The sequence below is a fragment of the Elgaria multicarinata genome, chromosome 22 (assembly GCF_023053635.1).
Source record: "Elgaria multicarinata webbii isolate HBS135686 ecotype San Diego chromosome 22, rElgMul1.1.pri, whole genome shotgun sequence".
NCBI lineage: Eukaryota > Metazoa > Chordata > Lepidosauria > Squamata > Anguidae > Elgaria > Elgaria multicarinata.
Window position 1 is genome coordinate 5,155,898 of NC_086192.1, and position 22,051 is coordinate 5,177,948.

The window sequence follows — 22,051 nt, forward strand, 5'->3', positions numbered from 1 at the left end:
CCATTCCCAGAGCGCAAAATGCTGGTGTTGTGCAAGTAAGGAGGGCCATAGGAAGATATTTGGTTGGCCACCATGGGAAGCGTGGGGGCTACCCCAAAAGGCCTATGACTGCCTTCCTCCACCTCGCCCCTCCCAGCTAGCTCGGGCATTGATTTGAGCCAGCCGGGTCTCCCCTTGCTCATTTGCATTTTTAAAGTTTTGAAACAGACAGAAGACAAAGAGCACAGTAGAAAAAGCTTTGACAGTATGTATTTTTTTTTATCTATAGGTTGCACTTAAAAGATAAACTCTTCAGCAATAACGAAAATATTCTGCTCCTGACAAAAATAAATAAGGCAGTACACAATATTGATAAAATACCATCATACGGAACATTATAATAAACAGGTACAACAAAGTGTGCACAGTTAAATTCTTTCTCTTTTTTTTTTGGCTGTGTGTTCGTTCGGGTTTTCTTTTTTACATAGTAAAGTGTTGTATAATACATTCTCCAAAAACATAGTGCAGTGTTTCGTTTTTTTAAAACATCGATCCCTTGGGCTTCAGGACAACCAAGGATGTTCTGTTTTGTTAAGACTTCACCTTTCCATTCAATGAAAACATACACAAATTGGAAAGCGAGATCCTTTGCAATGAGACTGCCCAGCAGATCCATGCACGGGTTGAACACTTACTTGGCACACACACACACACACACACAAAATAAAACAGACAGGGTGGAGAGACAGCAAGCATGCCCGTGTTACCAACAAAAAAAAAGTCAATTTCCTGATGAAACTTCTTGCATTCCAAGGAAAATGGGGTGAAGGAAAAAAGATTCCACTGGGCAAAACTTGGTTGCGTCTCTCTTTCCCTTCCACGGCTGTTGATCCCGCTCAAAGGCTGTTAGGAGTGTGGTCACAGTTAAGACACTTCAGTTAAGCCCAAAGGGGACGGACACTACCACCACCACCCCACACACACCTCCAGTGAGCTGAGATGCCAGAATCTTCACATCAGACAGGAAACGTCCCATGGACACAACCGGCCTACAGACTGAGATAACCTCAAAATAGGCGATAGAGGAGGATGCCTCTCACATAATCAGGGTTGTATCTAAACCTCCCATGCATCCGTAGAATTCAACGCCCCGTTGGGCTTCTGTGTTTTTTTGTTTTAAGTCAAAGTTCTAGCCCTCAGTGTTGTGCAGTAATGTATGGGAATATCTCCCTGCCACCCGCCTCCCGGCTCTGTTTTCTGGCCAGACCCTTCACAGGAAGAGGCAAAGTATGGAATCCCTTGGAGAAGAGAAGGGAACCCTCTGACGCCTTGGTGCGGAGGGCTGCTTCCCATTTGGGGCCAGCGAGGTGATCAGGCAGACACGGTCATTTCCAGGAGGACGCTACCGCCTTGAACTCTGCGGTCTCCTCTCACAAGCACGTAGTTGGTGGGGCGTGTAATAAGCGCCACCCACTTCGATGAGCTTCCGTTGCTGACCGAAGGGAGAGAACGCCAGCGAGTTTCGCCCGCCTTCGGACGGCGGGCAAAAATGGACCAAACCATGCAGAATTACAGTGGAGGGGAAGCGTATATAAGAACAGTTACTCCACTCCCCACTGCACCCCACTGACTGACTGGGGGGGGTGGCGATTCTGAGAGCCGTATAAATAAAACACACAAGAATTATTTCTGGCCCTGAAATCCAGAATTCGCGCTCTCTTCCTCTTTCTCACGCGCAGCACACAACCACTCAGAACTCATTTGGTGGGAAACCTCCGTTGTCTTTTGTTGTGTGTTTAAAGTCTTAGAAATCTCTTGAGTATTTTTTTCTACATTAATGGAAGGTGCCCTTAAAACATTGGTTGAAGCGAGAAGTGTAGGAAAAGGCTTCCGCCCCCGTCCCTCCCCTCCCCGCAAAGGTCCATGAACGGCTTCGGCAGCCACGCCGGCTGCTCTTCCATCCCGTGGCGCATTGGGGGGGGGGGCTCACTTATTCTCGATCAGCGTTTGGACTTTACAGACCAAATCTCTTGCTATCTTCAGGATCTCCTGGGCATTGTGATGCTCAGCCATCTCTGCGCAAACAAAGGAGAAAACCACAACAGCAACAAATGAAGAAACTTAGCATAAGAACCCGGACTGTCAACGTTTGTGCTTAAAATGTTAAAAGATGCACCAGAGAAGCTAGGTTTTGCTACCAGTAGAACGACGCATAATTATTTAGCTTCTGCTAGTTAAAATGGGATAAGCAACGAATTTTGTAGGGCACCAAAACTTTACCCCAATCACTAGAAATATTATTCAGTCCTGTTCCCTTTAGCTTCTAAGATTAAACAGGCAACGCTTGCGTAACTTTGTAGCAGATTTTCACAACCACAATAAGGACTAGAAACCTGAAAAGAAAATCTAAATGAAAGCTGAAGTTTGCAGGAAGCTGAATGCCACATGCGGCGCTTTTTATGAGCTCCTGTGCAATCGCACAGTAAGGCACTGCTAAGCTATGTCAGAAGAGCCCTGCTGGATCAGACCAAGGGTCCATCTAGTCCAGCGGTCTGTTCACACAGTGGCCAAACAGCCGTCCACATGAAACCTACAAGGACATGAGTGCAGCGGCAGCCTCCAACCCATGTTTCCCAGCAACTACCGTACATCTGCTTACTGCCTCTGATAACCAGTTTGGCTATTTCCCAATAGGCTTATGAGCCGAAGTCTTTCTCAGCCTTGCTGTTTGAAATCTCTATGGAGAAGTTAAGGAACTGGAGCCGTGCGCCCGACAACTAATGCTGGGCAAATTTACAAATATTGTCCACTGAGCAGACGTCCTGGGAGAGGGGGGAGGCTTAACTGCATCATACGTGTGGTGACCCAAGGAAAAGACAGTCATGGAAAATAGCACCCAAAGAGTGTGTTGGGGTTACCTGGGTGGCTCCCCAATTTCCCACTAGCCTCCACACAACCCTATGATGTCATTAGGGGCATTTTATTTATTACACTTAAATAAATGTAACTAAATAAATAAATTATTGTAAATAAATAAATAAATAAATGTAACTAACTAAATAAATGTAACTAACTAACTAAATAAATGTAACTAAATAAATAATTGTAAATAAATAAATGTAACTAAATACATAATTTTTTGTAAATAAATAAATGTAACTAACTAAATAAATGTAACTAACTAAATAAATAAATGTAACTAACTAAATAAATAATTGTAAATAAATAAATGTAACTAAATAAATAATTGTAAATAAATAAATGTAACTAACTAAATAAATAATTGTAAATAAATAAATGTAACTAAATAAATAATTGTAAATAAATAAATGTAACTAAATAAATGTAACTAACTAACTAAATAAATGTAACTAAATAAATAAATTATTGTAAATAAATAAATGTAACTAAATAAATTATTGTAAATAAATAAATGTAACTAACTAACTAAATAAATGTAACTAAATAAATAAATGTAACTAAATAAATAAATTATTGTAAATAAATAAATGTAACTAACTAAATAAATAAATGTAACTAACTAAATAAATGTTACTAAATAAATAAATAAATTACATTTATTTATTATATACTGCCTTTCTTCCGGGGAGCCCAAGGAAGTGTTATCCTGCCCCCCCCCCCAAACGCCATTTTATTGTCACCTCGATCCTCTGAGGTATGTTAGTCTGACAACACAACGACCAACCGTGGTTTAAATGGTCAATGGTTGGTTATCGTGTTGTGTGTGGGGATCTTTTCAACCAACGTTTGGTTATTTGGTCGAAATAACCCATGCAAAGGAACAATGTTGTGCAAAGTTGAGTATTTGAACCACCGTTGGTTATCGTGTTGTACGGAGGGCACCGCTGGTTATTTCATTGGCTGCTGAGTCACAAGGCAAGAGCGGTCAAAGTACTGGCAGCAATGGCTGATGGGATACTAAAAGGAGGACTGAGGGGCGGGGGAGAGAGCAGGGGATGAGTGAATCAACACAGTGTGGACTAATAGCCAATTCAACTCAACTAATAGCCAACTCATGGCTCAGGTCCAGGTTATTTGAAAGACTGTATTCTTCCTTATAAGCCTGCCCGTGCTTTAAGATCTTCTGGAGAAGCCCTTCTTTCAGTCCCGCCTTCTTCACAGGCACGCTTGGTGGGAACATGGGAGAGGGCCTTCTCGGTGGCTGCTCTGGAACTCTCTTCCCGGGGAAGCTAGGCTGGCTCCCTCCTTGATGGGCTTTCGGAAGCAGGCGAAAACTTGTGTGTTCCAGCAGGCCTTTGGAGAGTAATTTGGTCCTCCATCTATGTTAATGTCTTATCATTTTGTTGTGTATTTTAAACTACTTCTTTTTTTTTTGTACATTTCTTTTCCTATGTTTTAAAATGTATGTTTTAAATTTTGTAAGACCGCCTTGAGGCCCAGTATTGGGCAAAAGGCGGGATACAAATCAATATAATAACGCTGATCCTAATCCACTCCACGGTTGATTATCACGTTGTGTGGGGAGTACACTCTAGATAAACAACTGTCAAATTGATTATTACCCCACCGTTGACTATCGTGCCGTCTGAACACAGCCTGTGTGTGTGTGTGTGTGAGAGAGAGAGAGAGAGAGAGAGACTGTCCCCATGTCAGCGAGTGGACTCTGTAGCTGAGGAGGACTTGAACTCTTGCAGACCTAGTTTAATCACTATATCATCACATTGTCTTATGGTCTGGTTAGATATATTCCCACAGAGGTAGTCAACATGTCTAGTACCATATCAAGACTCCCATATAAAGAAAACAAGACTCCCATATAAAGAAAACCCCAGACACAGAAAACTAGGATGTCAAGGAGCATGCCAGACTAGACCCTTTCCCTTGACATGATAATTTTCTAGCTGCTCTGCGGTATTGGGTTTTTTCCCCCCCACAGGGAGGGCTCCACCATGGGATCCCCTGCCTATACTCCGCAGGGGTTCCAGCTAGATGCAGGCTGACCACCTCAGCTTCAGGTGAGCGCAAACGGAAATGAAAACATTCTATTCTCACTGTTTCGTTGTGAGTGCCGAAGTGTGGTTCCAAATCCCTTCTTGCTTTAAAACAGAAAGTTAGTTTGCAAGTTAGTCAGTCAGCCCGCAGGCTTAAACTGCAAACAGAAGGGGGGTGTTTAAAGCCCTTGAAAACGAAAATGAATCAAACCACATTGCACTCCGCCTGCCTTACCATTAAAAAATTTGATGATATCGGTGAAGTCCATGTTGTTATCACGGATAATCTCTCGGTAGGCCTCCACTAGTGCTAAGGCAATGAAAAGGACAAAATGTTCTGAAGAGATGTGCTTTGCTGCCCAAATAACTTCCCACACTGTAAATACATCCTCGTACAACAATTCTGAATGGGAGGAATAAACATTACAAAAAGCATTCAATTACTCAAGCGTATCATTGCCAACAGTTTTCTCGAGGACATTTTTCCCCCCCATTGGGGCTAAGAGAGATATAAAATGACCCCTGGGCTGAGTTCATAGACACTACAACATTGTGATAGAGCACACGCTTCGTGTGGGGGGTGGCTGAGTGGGGTCCCAGGTCTCTGCCCTGGTCCTTTTGCTTAGAATGGACCTCAGGATCTAAAATATTCCTTGGCTGCCTTTCAGGGCGGAAGACCTACGAAGCAAGAAGACACCAAGAAGTGTCAGCAAGAAGACACCCTGCTGGAGTAGAAAATTGGGAACTATTTATCCATCTAGTTTGCTATTGTTTCATCTAACCACAGTCAATATTGTCAACGAAGGGCTGATATCCCATGTAAATGAATAAAATCATATGAGTTTTAGTCAATTTGTTAATTGCTTGCTTTTTCCATGCAAATGTAATCAAGCTGGAGCGTGTTCAGAGGAGGGCAACCAGGATGATCAGGGGTCTGGAAACAAAGCCCTATGAAGAGAGGCTGAAAGAACTGGTCCTGTTTAGCCTGGAGAAGAGAAGATTGAGGGGCGACATGATAGCACTTTTCAAATACTGAAAAGGTTGTCACACAGAGGAGGGTCAGGATGTCTTCTCGACCCTCCCAGAGTGCAGGACACGGAATAACGGGCTCACGTTACAGGAACTCAGATTCCGGCTGGACATCAGGAAAAACTTCCTGACTGTTAGAGCAGTACGACAATGGAATCAGTTACCTACGGAGGTGGTGGGCTCTCCCACACTAGAGGCCTTCAAGAGGCATCTGTCAGGGATGCTTTAGGGTGGATTCCTGCATTGAGCAGGGGGTTGGACTCGATGGCCTTGTAGGCCCCTTCCAACTCTGCTATTCTATGATTCTATGCTTTCTGGGTGTTGGTGTGGATGTATTTTGGTAGGCCCAATTTCTGAAGGTTTTCTGTATGCTTTTTTTGATGTGATGCCAGTGACTGATGTGACTAACGGAATCATTGTGACCTTTTCCTGTTGCCATAGTTCTTTGACTACCATGGCCAGTGGTGTATATTATTATTATTATTATTATTATTATTATTATTATTATTATTATTATTATTATATTCTGCCCTGATTCTATTATTATCTATTATTATCAATATATTCTGCATTGATTCTATGATGCTATGATGCTATGATTCTATCATAGATTCTATTCTTTTCATTCTGAAGGAAAAAAGGATGCATATTTTGGTTTTGGAGGGGGAATGCCTCAAAAACTGCAGAGAGCAAGTGCCATCTTAGAAGAGGCATTACTTCAGGATGAGGCAAAAGGGGGAAACGCGTCTTCTAGAGTTTCGGCTGCTGCTGTGACATGTGTATCATCTAATAACAAAACGTGCCTAAATATTTTCCCTTCAGAATGATTGATTAAATTTGCATTAAAACAACAACAAGCAATTAATGAATTAACTGAAACACATATGGTTTTATTTGTATCCAAAAAAAATTATCTCTTGCTTTCCCACTTTCAAAGTGGAGGTGGCCAAAACTCTCATAGAACGGCAACAGAATCAAATCGGCATAAGTTGCAATTCTATACATATTTACCTGTAAGTTAGCCCCATTGAACTCTATGGGAATTACTTTTGAGTCGACAAGCATAAGACTGCACTGTTCTATTTCTTTTATCAGGTGACAGACCTAAATTACCAGCTTTTCCAAGCACGAGTTGAGTTGAAAAGACTAAAGCAGAGAATGACATGTTAGAACAGCCTTCCTCAACCTGGGGCGCTCCAGATGTGTTGGACTACAACTCCCAGAATGCCCCAGCTGGCTGGGGCATTCTGGGAGATGCAGTCCAACACATCTGGAGCGCCCCAGGTTGAGGAAGGCTGTGTTAGAATAAAGACTGTGAGCAGGGTGTGTTTAACCAGGAGATGGTTAAACCTGGTTAACCAGTTTAAGAGGCGACATGATAGCTGCCTTCTATCATGGAGGGCTGCGACACATTGAGCAGGCTTGTTCCCTGCTGTTCCAGTGGGCAGGACTAGGACAACTGAGGGGACAGGGAATTGCAGGGAAACAGATTTTGGCTAAACATTAGGAGAAACTTCTAACATTAAGAGCTGATCAGCAGTGGAACAGAGTGTCTCGGGAAGCGTTGGGTGCTCTGAGGCTGGCGGTATTTAGGCAGACGGCCATTTGTCCAGATGCTGCAGCTACATCCTGCATCTACGGAACCTGCATTGAGCAGGGAGTTCATAGAAGCATAGAATTGTGGAGTTGGAAGGGACCACAAGGATCATATAGCCCAACCCTCTGCAATTTTCAGGAAAACCGATTAAACGATCCATGAGAGAGGGCTATCCAGCCTCTTCTTAAAAACCTCCACAGATGGAGAACCCACAACCTCCGTAGGTAGACTGTTCCACTGTTGTACAGATCTTACCGTCAGGACGTTTCCCCTTATATTTAATAGACATCTGGGTAGCTGTAACTTATACCCGTTATTTCGGGTCCTAATTTCTGTGGCCGTGGAAAATAGCTCCTGACCATCTCCCGCGTGGCCCCCTTTGATGTACCTGAACACTGCTAACGTGTCTCCCCTCAGCCTCTTTTTCTCCAGACTGAACATCCCAAGTTCCTGTAGCCTGTCTTTATAGGGCATGTCCTCAAGTCCCTGTATCAGCTTTGCTGCCCTCCTCTGAACCTGTTCTAACCTGTCAATGTCCTTCTGGAAAAGTGGTGCCCAGAATCATATAGTTGGACTACATGATCTCTGAGCTCCCGTCCAACTCTAAAATGCTATGATTTTACCACTGATATTAGGCTCAAAAATCGTACCTCTTTTAAAATCCAGCAGGAACCAGCGGTAACAGAAGTAGAAGTGGGTGTAATCTCCATTCTGGTGCATCAGTTCAAAGAGCTCAGAATCCAGAATCTTACAAATTAAAAAAGAAAAGAAAAAAGCACACGGTAAAGAAAGAAAGAAAGAAAGAAAGAAAGAAAGAAAGAAAGAAAGAAAGAACCTCCAAGTCTCTTTGGAAAAGCTGATACTATCAGATGAAGCAAATGCTCTCCAGCCCAGCTCTTCTATCTGTGATTTGTAAGGTCCTCTGATTTTAATGTCAATGATTCACTTGATTCACGTGATTTCAGCCAAGGTTGCCTGGACTCCAGAAGCTCCAATCCAGGGAGGGAAAGACCCTGACAATTCAAGGGAGGAACCTCCTCCGCCGCCTTGGGAGGACGTAGAAATGTTTGAAGGCCCACAAAGGAATTGTGAAGGAATTTCAGTCAACGAAACCCTTTTTAAATGCACCGGACCGGCCGCACCATGTCTGCCTCCTCCCCTGCCGCAATGCAGTATCGGGTTGGTTTTGTTGGGTCATGGGCTGAGACTAAAACTACTGCAGGGGGCTCACTGCCAATCACCTTCCCAGAGCCTCTGAACCAGGGGTGTAGAACCTCCCCAGGTGGCCACGCCCCCTTGCCCTGGCCACGCCCCTTCCCTCCCAACTGCAGATAGTTCAGCCATTCCAACAGTTGGAATGCCTCTGCTAAGGCCGGGAGGTGTAGGACTTTTTTCCATCTAAACATTCATGGGATTGTGCCCTTAAGCTACAACAGCTGGTATTTTTGTCCCTTCCCTTCTTCCCTTTGGCTTTGCCCACCACTGGAATGCAACTCCCTGGGGAACGTCTCCAAACTTAAACTCAGCCCTCTGTCTGAACGAGGTTCGACACCTTTACTTTAATAAATAATAATAATAATAATAATCCCTGCTGCTACTTCTCCTCCGCTCTGACATTGCCTGCTCATCTCCTACCTGACAGTTGGGGTGTTGAGGCCCAGAGGGAGCGAGCAAGCGACAATACAGTGATGACAGCGGCGAGTAGGAGGCCTCCAAACATAGAATTGTAGAATAGCAGAGTTGGAAGGGGCCTACAAGGCCATCGAGTCCAACCCCCTGCTCAATGCAGGAATCCACCCTAAAGCATCCCTGACAGATGGTTGTCCAGCTGCCTCTTGAAGGCCTCTAGTGTGGGAGAGCCCAAAACCTCCCTAGGTCACTGGTTCCATTGTCGTACTGCTCTAACAGTCAGGACGTTTTTCTGTCATCATTGCTGGAAGATTAGCAGGAGGGCTGACATCCATCCTGGGCTACTTGTAGGTGATTGGATTACTTTCGCCCTTAGATACTAGGTAAAGCGTTTGATGGGTTATAGTTGTGGACTTTAGTTGAGTCATTCAAGAGGCAGCTGGACAACCACCTGTCAGGGATGCTTTAGGGTGGATTCCTGCATTGAGCAGGGGGTTGGACTCGATGGCCTTGTAGGCCCCTTCCAACTCTGCTATTCTATGATTCTATGATTCTATGTCTTGATTGATAATTGATTTAGGGCTGCTTTTTGTGGATTTGCATCTGTGTTGTATTTAAATTGGGTTCTATTCTTAGTTTTGTATGGGTTTGTTTTTTGTTATTTATTTATTACATTTATATCCTGCCTTTTCTCTTCTTGGAAGGAACCCAAGGTGGCTTACATGATCCTCCGCCTCTCTATTTTATCCTTACAACTACAATCTTGTGAGGTAGGTTAGGCTGAGAGGCAGTGGCTGGCCCAAAGTCACCCAGTGAGCTTCATGGCTGTGTGGGGGCTTGGACCCGGATCTTCTGAGTTCCAGACCAACACTCCAACCACTACATCACACTGATTGAACCCTGAACCTCAGAAGGGTGGAAAGAACTAAACATGTTTGGATACAAGGACCCACCTGGATAAGGGACCTCATGTTTGCAAAATGTATGTCCATGGCACCTCCGTTGGGGAAATTTTGGCTCATTCTCTTCATTAGGTGGGTGAAGCAGCTGTAAGCCAGCTCATCTGAAATCAATCCATGACAGAGGTTAGATTACACTACAAATAGTTTACTAATTTGTCTTTTGACCAATAAACAGCACAATCCTATAAATGCTTACTCAGAATTAAGCCCTTCCGTGATCAATGGCACTTACTCCGTAGTAAGTGCGTTTATGTTTGCCGCCTAAACCAGTTAATCAAACATTTATATTAAAATCTGAATAAAAGCCTCAATAAAGGTGCTTTTTGAGATAACGTCATGATTTAATCTACAAACGCTACTAATAGAATCTGTTCTGACAACATTCTAAGTCACGGTAGTTAAGTATTTTGAGCTAAACATTATGGCTTAGTGCAGCCTTCCTCAACCTGGGGCGCTCCAGATGTGTTGGACTGCATCTCCCAGAATGCCCCAGCCCCAGGTTGAGGAAGGCTGGCTTAGCGTGTCGTGTGAACCATTCCTAACCATGGTGGCTATATAACCACGGTTTAGACACTAACCATTTGCTGCAAAAGGGTTAGCGGCTTAACCATGGCTCAGTGTGTTGTCTGAACGGGCCCTTTGCTAGAAAGAAAGTCCATTTATTTTTGAGGGCAGTAATATTTCATTAATTAACTGGTGAGATAGATTGGGTAAAAACGTATTTTGCTCACGAAAAAGGTGTTGTCAAAGCACATGTTTTAAAATTTCGATATGATTTGTAATAAAAGTACTTATAAATGTCGCAGGCAGCTGCCATCGTCTTAGAAGGTGAGAGAAGGGGGAAAATGTTTCTTCTAAGATGGTAGCTGCCGCAACATTTGCATTTTATCATCTAAAAACAAAGGGATTGTAATATAATTTAATGCAGCAAGTGGTTCCTGCAACGAAATGTTGCAGCGTGGAGTGTTTCACTGAACATAAAAAGAGCCCTGTTGGATCAGACCAAAGGCCTACGTAGTCCAACATCCTGCTTCTCACAGTGGCCAAGCAGATGTCTCCTCTAAAGCTCACCAGCACAATGTGGCATTCAAGTGTAATGAAATACTGGCACATTATCCAGTAGATCAGGGGTTGCCAAGATAATGCCTTTGATTTCCTTTAAAAGAATGAGGGATCTCAAGGACATCCCGTTGAGGGGTGAATTTAGAGAGCGTAAACAGACATGTTCTAATGCCACACCAGGAACTACAGCTCCCACAGGATGCTCTCTTCCTGTGACCGTTCTGCCCATTATGACAGAATTTGAGGATCACGCCGACCACACAAAATACGTCAAGACAATTTACTACTTGCAACACCAGCGGTATGATTTATGGCCCCCAATGCCCCTGCAATAAATTCTATGTGGAGAAAATGCCCGGGGATCTCAAAATACATATAAGGGGACACCTTTGTAATATTAGGAATAAAAAATAGGGCACCCCCGCGGAAAGTCACTTTTTAGGACAAATTCACTCTGTAAAAGATATCAGGTTTGGAGCACTGCAGAAACTCCCCACAGACAACCACAAGAACCTGCTAAGGAAAGAACTTGGAATGGATTTTAAGAGTGAAAACTTTGATCCTTGCGGCCTGAAAGAAGGGCTGAACTTCCTTTCCTTCTTCTAAAGTACACAGTTTTCTAGACACTCCCTAAGAGAGTGGTACACATCGAGAAATAAAAGACCTTGAGTTTAATCAGCACTATTATGAGCATATCTGAGAACGTATATAAACTGCTGTTTCATGTCACCAGTTCCAGGATTTAACCTTGGAGGGATAAATTTTTAAGAGATCTCTACAGGCTACATTTTTTTAAAAAAAAAAATTGGTTAAGTATACAGAAGCACAGTTGCAACATGTATATGCAGTGGAATATTTTAAATGTCTTATATACAAACATAAACTAATGTGTTGTATTGTCTACAGTCCCTGCAGAAGGCTCAGAAATATATAGTACAAGGCCAAAACACGTTGGGGTTCTTGGAAGAATAAAACTTCATTTTTCACATCCATGGATTTTGTCATTCCTTTTCCCCGTATAATTTTGTATGTTTTTCAGTCTTGTCTGAGTATAGTAGGCATTGATAAACTTATCTTCCAATTTTCCAGCTGTCCAAGTTTGTGGCTATTAGTACATCTTGTGCAAAAAGTTCCCACAGTTTAACAAAGCGCTGCGTGAATACATTTTTCCATTTGTCTGTCCTGAATCTCCTGCCTTCAGCTTCATTGGTTGACTGAGTATTACACACTATGGCAGCCTCCCTCAACCTGGGGCGCTCCAGATGTGTTGGACTACAACTCCCAGAATGCCCCAGCCAACTCCCTGAATGCCAAGGGTCGAATAGAGAGGAACCAGTACCTCACGTGATTTGGAAGCTATACTTCTACTAATGCAGCCCAAAATAGCATTTGCCTTTCTTGCAGCCATATCACACTGTTGGCTCCTATTCAGCTTGCGATATACAACAATTCCAAGATCCTTCTCGTTTGTAGTATTGCTGAGCCAAGAATTCCCCATCTTGTAACTGTGCCTTTGGTTTCCATTTCCTAAATGTAGAACTTGGCATTTATCCCTATTAAATTTCATCCTGTTGTTTTCAGCCCAGCACTCCAGCCTATCAAGATCACTTTGAAGTTTGTTTCTGTCTTCCAGGGCATTAGCTATCCCACCCAATTTTGTTTCATCTGCAAATTTGTTAAGCGTTCCCTGCACGTCCTTGTCCAAATCATTAATAAAAATGTTGAAGAGCACTGGGCCCAGGACTGAGGACTTATTTTTGCCTGCTTCCGAAAGCCCATCAAGGAGGGAGCCAGCCTGGCTTCCCCGGGAAGAGAGTTCCAGAGCACCGGAGCAGCCACCGAGAAGGCCCTCTTCTCCCGTGTTCCCACCAGGTGTGCCTGTGAAGATGGTGGGACTGAAAGAAGGGCTTCTCCAGAAGATCTCAAAGCCCGGGCAGGCTCATAAGGGAGAATACGTTCTTTCAAATAACCTGGACCCGAGCCATATAGGGCTTTATAGGTCATAAGCAGCATTTGAATTGAGCCCGGAAACAGACTGGAAGCCAGTGGAGCTGTTTCAACAGGGGAGTTGTGGCCCCTGATGGTTCCTCCACACCACGACTCTTGCAGATATAGGGCTTCCTCAGAGCCTTGTGTGGGGGTGGTGCCATTTTGGTTATAGAAGGACTGGCTCTTGGAGAACTGAGACCACTACCAGTATATATGGTATAAAAGAGATATAGCACTGCATGGAGACCGCAAAGAACAGCACGTGGGTTTCCTACCCTTATCGAGGATAACCATGAGTGGCGCTAGAAGGTCACACATTCCTTGGACGTAGCCAACATCTAGATGTTCCCAAACGTAACTGCAACGGGGGGGGGGGGGGGGGGGAGAAACAAAGTCACAAAACAAAACCTCTTAAAAGGGGGGGGGAGAAACAAAGTCACAAAACAAAACCTCTTAAAATGAGCTGCTCCTAATTAAAAAGAAGCAGGTACCCTTCTAAACAATCCACAAAAATGACTTGGAACTTCACTTAAGCTAAAACAAACAGGAGAACTATTTTCTGCAGGGTCCATTCTTAGCCAGTTTATTCATTCTAACACATTTTTTTAACTACTGCACTCAATACGTACTTTCTTTGAGAAGCAGCAACTGAGGGCTCATCTACACCAAGCAGGATATTCCACTATGAAAGGGGTATGAAAGTGGTATATAAAAGGCAGGAGCCACACTGCTGTTTTATAGTGATATTGAAGTGCACTGCAGGATCTACACTACTGCCTTATAGTGGTACTGAAGTGCACTGACAACTGTTGGGGCCCAGGACACATCTACAGCACACCAAGCAGGATATAACACTCTGAAAGTGGTATGAAAGCAGTATATGGTATATATTTTATTTATTTATTTTATTTAAGTATTTTTATCCCGCCATTCAGCCCAAAAAGGCTCTCATGGTGGCTTCCAAAAATATTTCTTCACAGTCCCTGCCCACAGGCTTACTATCAATGGACAGGTGCCTGGCTGCTGCTTCCTCCCTCACTGGTGGCCTCTGCAGTGACAGTTGGTAGCAGGAGGGAGGGGGCTCTCAGCTGGAGCTGGACCCAGGTACGATGGAGACGTGCATGGCTGCTGCTTCCTCCCTCACTGATGGCCTCTGCAGAGTCAGTTGGTAGCAGGAGGGAGGGGGCTCTCAGCTGGAGCTGGACCCAGGCACGATGGAGAGGTGCCTGGCTGTTACTTCCTCCTTCACTGGTGGCCTCTGCAGAGACAGTTGGTAGCAGGAGGGAGGGGGATCTCAGCTGGAGCTGGACCCAGGCACGATGGAGAGGTGCCTGGCTGCTGCTTCCTCCCTCACTGGTGGCCTCTGCAGAGACAGTAGGTAGCAGGAGGGAGGGGGCTCTGAGCTGGAGCTGGACCCAGGCACGATGGAGAGGTGCCTGGCTGCTGCTTCCTCCTTTGCTGATGGCCTCTGCAGAGACAGTTGGTAGCAGGAGGGAGGGGGCTCTGAGCTGGAGCTGGACCCTGGCGGCTGCTGCTTCCTCCCCCACTGATGGCCTTTGCAGATATCATGGGCCCCAACAGTTGTCAGTGCACTTCAATACCACTCTAAAGCAGTCGTGTGGCTCCTGCCTTTTATATACTGCTTTCATACCCCTTTCATAGTGGAATATCTCGCTTGGTGTAGATGAGCCCTGAGAATGTTTAAGACAACACAGGCATAGTAAATATATATTTTAATATACTTGGGATTTATGGCAAGGCAGCTCAATGGCGTCCTAGGTTTCTTTCCTTTTAACAGCGCAGGCAATACTCCTGCACCATTGAAAGGAAAGGAGCATGCTCCGCCCCTGAGGTGTAGCCTCCAATTCTCTCGTGGGACCCTTTCCCCACACACATTCTACTGCGCTTCACCCCGTGCTCCAAAAGGCACCAGCGGAGAGATTGCAAGCTCTGACCCTTGTGCCCTCACACCTAAACTTGGCGACCTTTAGGTTTAACTTACCTGCACATAATATTTCTCAGCTTCTCCAGGTTCTCGGCTGTGAAATACCAGTAATTCCGATCACACCTCTGCACGTCTTTATCAATTCTATGCAAGTTTAAGGCAACGGTGTCCAACATTTCTATCTAGAAGATACATATAAAAGTCACAAACGTACTGCTGAACAAAAGAGATGTGATCTGCTGTATCTGAGATTCGAGGGGATTTTACGTATCTGGGTTTTTTAAAAATAAATTTCTGCACGTCAACAGGAGGAGAGATGCCGCTACAGACATAATGGTTCAAAGAGAGCAAGGCCTGAGCAAAAGCTGCCAACACCCGTTTATCAACAGGCAATGAGGACTAGTAACCTAATATTTTCTGCAAAATGAAAACTTGAGGTTCCTGTAGGACAGCCTTCCTCAACCTGGGGCACTCCAGATGTGTTGGACTGCATCTCCCAGAATGCCCCAGCCTGGCTGGGGCATTCTGGGAGATGCAGTCCAACACATCTGGAGCGCCCCAGGTTGAGGAAGGCTGCTGTAGGATTTCCATGTGGAAGCTACTCAGTTCTACGATTAATAGCATAACGGATGCTAATTTGTAGAACCATGCTGGAAGAAGAGAACAGACGGCCAACTCTGCTGCACCTGTCCGTGTGTGTGTGTGTGTGTGTGTGTTGTGTGTATTTATTTATTTTTATTTATTATATTTTTATATTGCCCAATAGTCCAGGCTCTCTGGGCAGGTCACAATCAAAGCCGTAAAATAAATGCGACGCGACACAATATAAACGTTTAAAAATACCACGTAAAAACAAAATAAATCCAGCGCCAGTCACAGGCCTGAGAAAGCCTATGTGAAAAGGTGTGTTTTCAAGAGGCGTTTAAAAGAGGTTACATTTTCTACCTCCCGAACTGCACGAGGGAGGCTTTTCCAGAGGGTGGAAGAGAAGGCCACATATATATTCATGTCTGTCTGTCTGTAGTGAGGCCAACGACACATCACTTTAGCAATCTCCACTCAGCTCTGAAGCATACTAGGTGACCATAGGCCTCTCCTTCTCAGCCTCATCTACTTTGCAAAGTTGTTGTGAGGGTAAAATTGCAGGGAAGACACTGTGCGCACCCCCCTGGGCTCCTTGGAAAGTAAAAAAGTAATAAATAATGGCAATCGTATGGACAGTTTTTATTATGATGATTGCATAGCGCCATCCCTCCATATACAAAGCACGTTACAGAGTAGCATAAGCAATGAGACAAGTTTTCCTGCTCCAAGGAGCTCCTATATTCTGCAAATCTGGTGACGACGACAGAAGAAAGAGAAAGACGAAAGATAAAAAGAGACTCATGTTCCTGCCAAGTTTTCTAAAATTGCATACAATGCAATTTATACCTTTGGACGTAACTTTTAATGAACATTTACAACCGCGTCTGTTACAGTGCTGCTGTTACAGTTCTTGTCTCTACATTTCTTTTAGGAACATTTCACACCGATATGTTTATATACATACAGCTAGTTCTTTTGATCTGGATACAGGGGAAGACAGGTGATTAGAGAGCAAATCAGGTGGGCAGCCTTTTTCTGTACAAACACGCCCACTTACGGAGAGCGTCACCCGAGTCCCTATTCTGGGTCTAGGTGAGCAAGGGCAGGTTCTTTGCCGTGTTGGCACCCTGGTTATAGAAATACCCTCCTCAGTCCTCAGAGGTATCTGCTCGGTGCCTATTGCAGTTTTAATTTAGCTCACTTCTATCCCACATTTCTTTCATCGTGGAACTCAATGAGGGGTCTATGGGGTTCCCAGGAGGCCTGCTTAGATGGCTGGTGCTTCTGTTTCCAGAACACAATCACAGCTGCTTATGAGGATGATCGGGGGTCTGGAAACAAAGCCCTATGAAGAGAGACTGAAAGAACTGGGCATGTTTAGCCTGGAGAAGAGAAGACTGAAGGGAGACATGAGAGCACTCTTCAAATACTTCAAAGGTTGTCACACAGAGGAGGGCCAGGATCTCTTATTGATCCTCCCAGAGTGCAGGACATGGAATAACAGGCTCATGTTACAGGAAGCCAGATTCCGGCTGGACATCAGGAAAACCTTCCTGACTGTTAGAGCAGTACGACAATGGAACCAGTTACCTAGGGAGGTGGTGGGCTCTCCCACACTAGAGGCCTTCAAGAGGCAGCTGGACAACCATCTGTCAGGGATGCGTTAGGATGGATTCCTGCCTTGAGCAGGGGGTTGGACTCGATGGCCTTGTAGGCCCCTTCCAAATCTGCTATTCTATGAAATAAACAACCGATGGCTATTTAAACCACCATTGGTTATCATGTTGTCTGAACCCGGTCACTATGTGCCAGAATGCCTAGGTGAATAAAAACATTTTTGTCAGGCAAGACAATGATACCACTGTTGATGTTAGGCGAACCTCCCTAGGGAGGGAATTCCATAAACAGGGAGCCACAATTGAAAAGGCCTTCTGTCCGTGCTTTTATTAGACAGTGGGATAATCTGAAGAAGAGCCTCAGATGACGAATGCAGTATTTGGGAAGGGGCACAAAGTAAGTAGGAGGCGATAAAGATCCTCCTACCTGTAACCTCAACACACAAACACACACACAGTGAGCCTTAGCAATAACCTACCGTGTAAGCCGCAGAACACACGGAAATGCTTTCCTCTGTAGATGCTTTATAGTCCATCTGAGAACATGGCGGTTGCTCTGTTCCGGATCCCTGCGGTTCCGAGCCCTCAGCTTGGGGAGCATGGTCTAGATCAGGCCTCGGCGGGTCAGTGCCAGCTTCCTCCTCAGTCCCATCCTCAAAGCAGACGCTCTGCCCATCATCGATGCTGGAGAGGATGCCCGACGTGACAGAATAGTTCCGGGAAGAAGGGAGCCCGGAATCAGGGGAGTCGAATTCCACCGACTGCTGCTCTACTGCCACCACCACAGTTGGTGCATCGGTGCAAACCCCAGCCAGAGACGGGTCCTCCCGGGCCTTCAGGTCTCGTCCTACGGAGTCCATTTCATCTACGGATATAAACACCTGAAGGGCAAGACGGACATCGTGCAGAAAGAAAAAAAGAAGTTCATTGATCATGGATGCTTCCGGCAGGGATGTGAAGGTCTGTAGGGCTACAGGGGACACCCAATACAACGACGACAACGACAACAATCTTGAAGAAAACCTGGAAGTGCTCATAACGAATAATGAAAAAATTTAGTGAATGTGAATGAATGTTTGCCTAAGTTTTGACTGATCGTCATCTGCAGAAAAAGACAATCAATCGTTTAGTATACGGTTTCAAATAATAGTGTTTGCAACCAGCTCTTCAAGGACAGTTTTTTGCCCATATCCAGTTGTATTATTATTATTATTATTATACAGAGAAGAAGAAGAAGAAGAAGAAGAAGAAGAAGAAGAAGAAGAAGAAGAAGAAGAAGAAGAAGAAGAGAGGAGGAGGAGGAGGAGGAGGAGGAGGAGGAGAAGAAGAAGAAGAAGAAGAAGAAGAAGAAGAGAGGAGGAGGAGGAGAAGGAGAAGAAGAAGAAGAAGAAGAAGAAGAAGAAGAAGAAGAAGAAGAAGAAGAAGAAGAGAGGAGGAGGAGGAGGAGAAGAAGAAGAAGAAGAAGAAGAAGAAGAAGAAGAAGAAGAGAGGAGGAGGAGGAGGAGGAGAAGGAGAAGGAGAAGAAGAAGAAGAAGAAGAAGAAGAAGAAGAAGAAGAAGAAGAAGAAGAAGAAGAAAGGAAGAGGAGGAGGTAGCGAAGGAGAAGGAGAAGAAGAAGAAGAAGAAGAAGGAGAAGAAAGAGGAGGAGGAGGAGGAGGGGGAGGAGGAGGAGGAGGAGCAGCAGCAGCATTGTTCATTGATCAGAGGAAGGAACAACAGGCCATTACAGCTGGGAGACTGTCACCATAGCCCGTGATGATCCTCCTGGTTTGGGAGGTCAGGTGATGCTGGAGGCCCAATAGGGTGCCACTATTGGATATAAAGAGTCACAGAGCCTGTTGTTTCCCCTCAGCCTGTAGAACTCATCGCTGGCCCCTTCCAACTCTGCTATTCTATGATTCTATGACTAGGTGATGGGCCTTTGATCTGATCCAACAAGACTCCTCCGGTGTTCTTACGACACGTGGCCTGAACAAGTGGAACATCATCTTACGTCATTGCTGATGGTGGAGTCCCTGTGGATCAACCGCTGCACGTGGCTGTCTATGCTGCTGCCGGAGGAAAACTTGGTGACCGTTTGAGACTCTTTCTCCCGGAGTTTCACAATCACCTCGCAGGCTTTCCACTCAGCCATAACCTTCTGATATTGGAGTGCGATTTTCTCATCCACCTTCACAAAGAAAGAAAGGGAAAGGAAAGGTGGGGGGGAGAAAAGAAAGGTGGTCAGGAAGCTGCTCTCTGAAAAGGCAACAGGATAAAACTATGAGGATTCCAATAGCTGATTGTAAGAGGCCTGACCTCTTACGCCTTGCATGTTTTATTTTATAACTGTACATTATTTATTACAGCTGTCACTTCTACTTTAACGGCAAGGGAGCTGCTATAAATGCCAAGTTCTACACCTAGGAAAAAGAAACCAAATGCATAGTTACAAGATGGGGGATACTTGGCTCAACAATACTACAAACGAGAAGGATATTGGGATTGTTGTAGATCACAAGCTGAATATGAGCCAACAGTGCAATATGGCTGCAAGAAAAGCGATATGGCTGCATTAATAGAAGTATAGCTTCCAAATCGCATGAGGTACTGGTTCCCCTCTATTCAGCACTGGTTAAGCCTCATCTAGAGTATTGCGTCCAGTTCTGGGCTCCACAGTTCAAGAAGGACGCAGACAAGCTGGAGTGTGTTCAGAGGAGGGCAACCAGGATGATCAGGGGTCTGGAAACAAAGCCCTATGAAGAGAGACTGAAAGAACTGGGCATGTTAGCCTGGAGAAGAGAAGACGGAGGGGAGATATTATAGCACTCTTCAAATACTTAAAAGGTTGTCACACAGAGGAGGGCCAGGATCTCTTCTCCATCATCCCAGAGTGCAGGACACGGAATAATGGGCTCAAGTTACAGGAAGTCAGATTCCGGCTGGACATCAGGAAAAACTTCCTAGCTGTTAGAGCAGTACGACAATGGAACCAGTGACCTAGGGAGGTTGTGGGCTCTCCTACAGTAGAGGCCTTCAAGAAGCAGCTGGACAACCACCCATCAGGGATGCTTTAGGGTAGATTCCTGCATTGATCAGGGGGTTGGACTCAATGGCCTTATAGGTCCCTTCCAACTCTACTATTCTATAAGCCTTTGATAGCCAAAAGAAAGCCAGAAGTTCTTCCGGTGAAGATTTTCCTTGTCTTTGCTGGCAGATTTCCCCCTTTTGAAACACTTTCATATACTTAATATAAGTAATAATATATTTTCTCTTATGAAGATGTAAAGTCAAAAGAAGATGCAGTAAAGAAATACGTCCTACTGGTTTTGCACAGAGTGAAAGGGGTAAGAAAGTGTGTCAATGTGGGGATCACAGAGTCCTAGATCTGGAAGGGGGGCATAGCAGTGGATGTCTTACAGTGATGGGAGGGGGTGAACTAGATGACCTTTGAGGTTCCCCCCAATGCTAGGGTTCTATGAAATGGAGGTGCATTCAGCCAAAGAATCCCACACCTGCAGTCTCAAATAATTCAGCCCAGCCACTGGCATTAATAGGCAATCATTATAATTATAATCATAATAATCCTAATAATCCTAATAATCATCCGGTCTGTAGCAGGACAGGTCATTCCTAGCCAGAAGCCCAAGGTCACACAGTCTTTACAGCATTCCTCCCTTGGGATAGAAAATAATTGTGAGGGTTCAGGAAAGCTGCAAATGTTGCCATGAGCAACACAGAGGAGGGCCAGGATCTCTTCTCGATCATCCCAGAGTGCAGGACATGGAATAATGGGCTGAAGTTACAGTAAGCCTTTTAAGTATTTGAAGAGTGCTCTCATGTCTCCCCTCAATCTTCTCTTCTCCAGGCTAAACATGCCCAGTTCTTTCAGTCTCTCTTCATAGGGCTTTGTTTCCAGAGCCCTGATCATCCTGGTTGCCCTCCTCTGAACACGCTCCAGCTTGTCTGCGTCCTTCTTGAATTGTGGAGCCCAGAACTGGACACAATACTCTAGATGAGGCCCCTCCTGCTCCCGGGATCCCCTGTGTGGCATTTGGATGCACAGGAACAGTCCCAGGATATAGGGCTGGTGTAGACATGCCCACAGTATCCCCAAGGAGCTGAAACAAAACCAGCTCAGGGCTTTTCTAAATGAGGCATTTATCACACGCTCGTCATTCCCTTTTCAGGTTGTTTATGGTTTCTTTAGATGATGCTGTGACCCTCCAGTTTCGCTTCTGCGTCTAACCAGGTTTTTTTTTTAGAGCAGGTAAAATGCAGCATTTAATTGTGAAAGTGAAAGAAAGCACGATTTCCTCTTGTGTGTTTGAGCTATTTCCACTATACGATGTTGCCACCTAGAGGTTACGTAGCAGAAAACCAGAAAAGGAAATGCTCTTGTGTAGTGCTCAGATCTCAGTTGTGTGACAAAACTGGAAGTAGATATGGTGGATTAACAAGAAAAATATCAACTTTTAAAAACCCTTTTTTAAATCTCTGCTGCAGGTACACACCCGGTCCATCTCCTTCTTGTTCATGCCAAACTTGTAGTGTCCCAGCAAGAACGGCCACACCTCCTTTCGGATTTCGTGCTGCACCCCACCATAGTAAACCCGTCTGAGGAGCTCCAACTCCTTGTAATTCTGACATGGCAAAGAAAGAGAGAGAGGTTATGAGAAAATTAGCATGTGCTCTGCCAAATAGTGA

The 22,051-nt window shown here is 44.7% G+C and overlaps 1 protein-coding gene across 1 annotated transcript in view; it reads right to left on the reverse strand.

Annotated features, from left to right (window-relative positions):
• Positions 1 to 1,965: 1,965 nt before the first annotated feature.
• Positions 1,966 to 22,051, reverse strand: part of SGSM2 (small G protein signaling modulator 2) — a 128,456-nt gene continuing 108,370 nt past the window's right edge. The window contains exons 16-24 of the mRNA XM_063146762.1: positions 21,859 to 21,987; positions 19,359 to 19,535; positions 17,846 to 18,247; positions 15,223 to 15,347; positions 13,496 to 13,578; positions 10,161 to 10,270; positions 8,229 to 8,325; positions 5,188 to 5,355; positions 1,966 to 2,054 (exon numbers count right to left, since the gene is read on the reverse strand). Coding sequence (XP_063002832.1) covers positions 1,966 to 2,054; positions 5,188 to 5,355; positions 8,229 to 8,325; positions 10,161 to 10,270; positions 13,496 to 13,578; positions 15,223 to 15,347; positions 17,846 to 18,247; positions 19,359 to 19,535; positions 21,859 to 21,987 — 1,380 coding nt within the window. The remainder of the gene's footprint in view (positions 2,055 to 5,187; positions 5,356 to 8,228; positions 8,326 to 10,160; positions 10,271 to 13,495; positions 13,579 to 15,222; positions 15,348 to 17,845; positions 18,248 to 19,358; positions 19,536 to 21,858; positions 21,988 to 22,051) is intronic.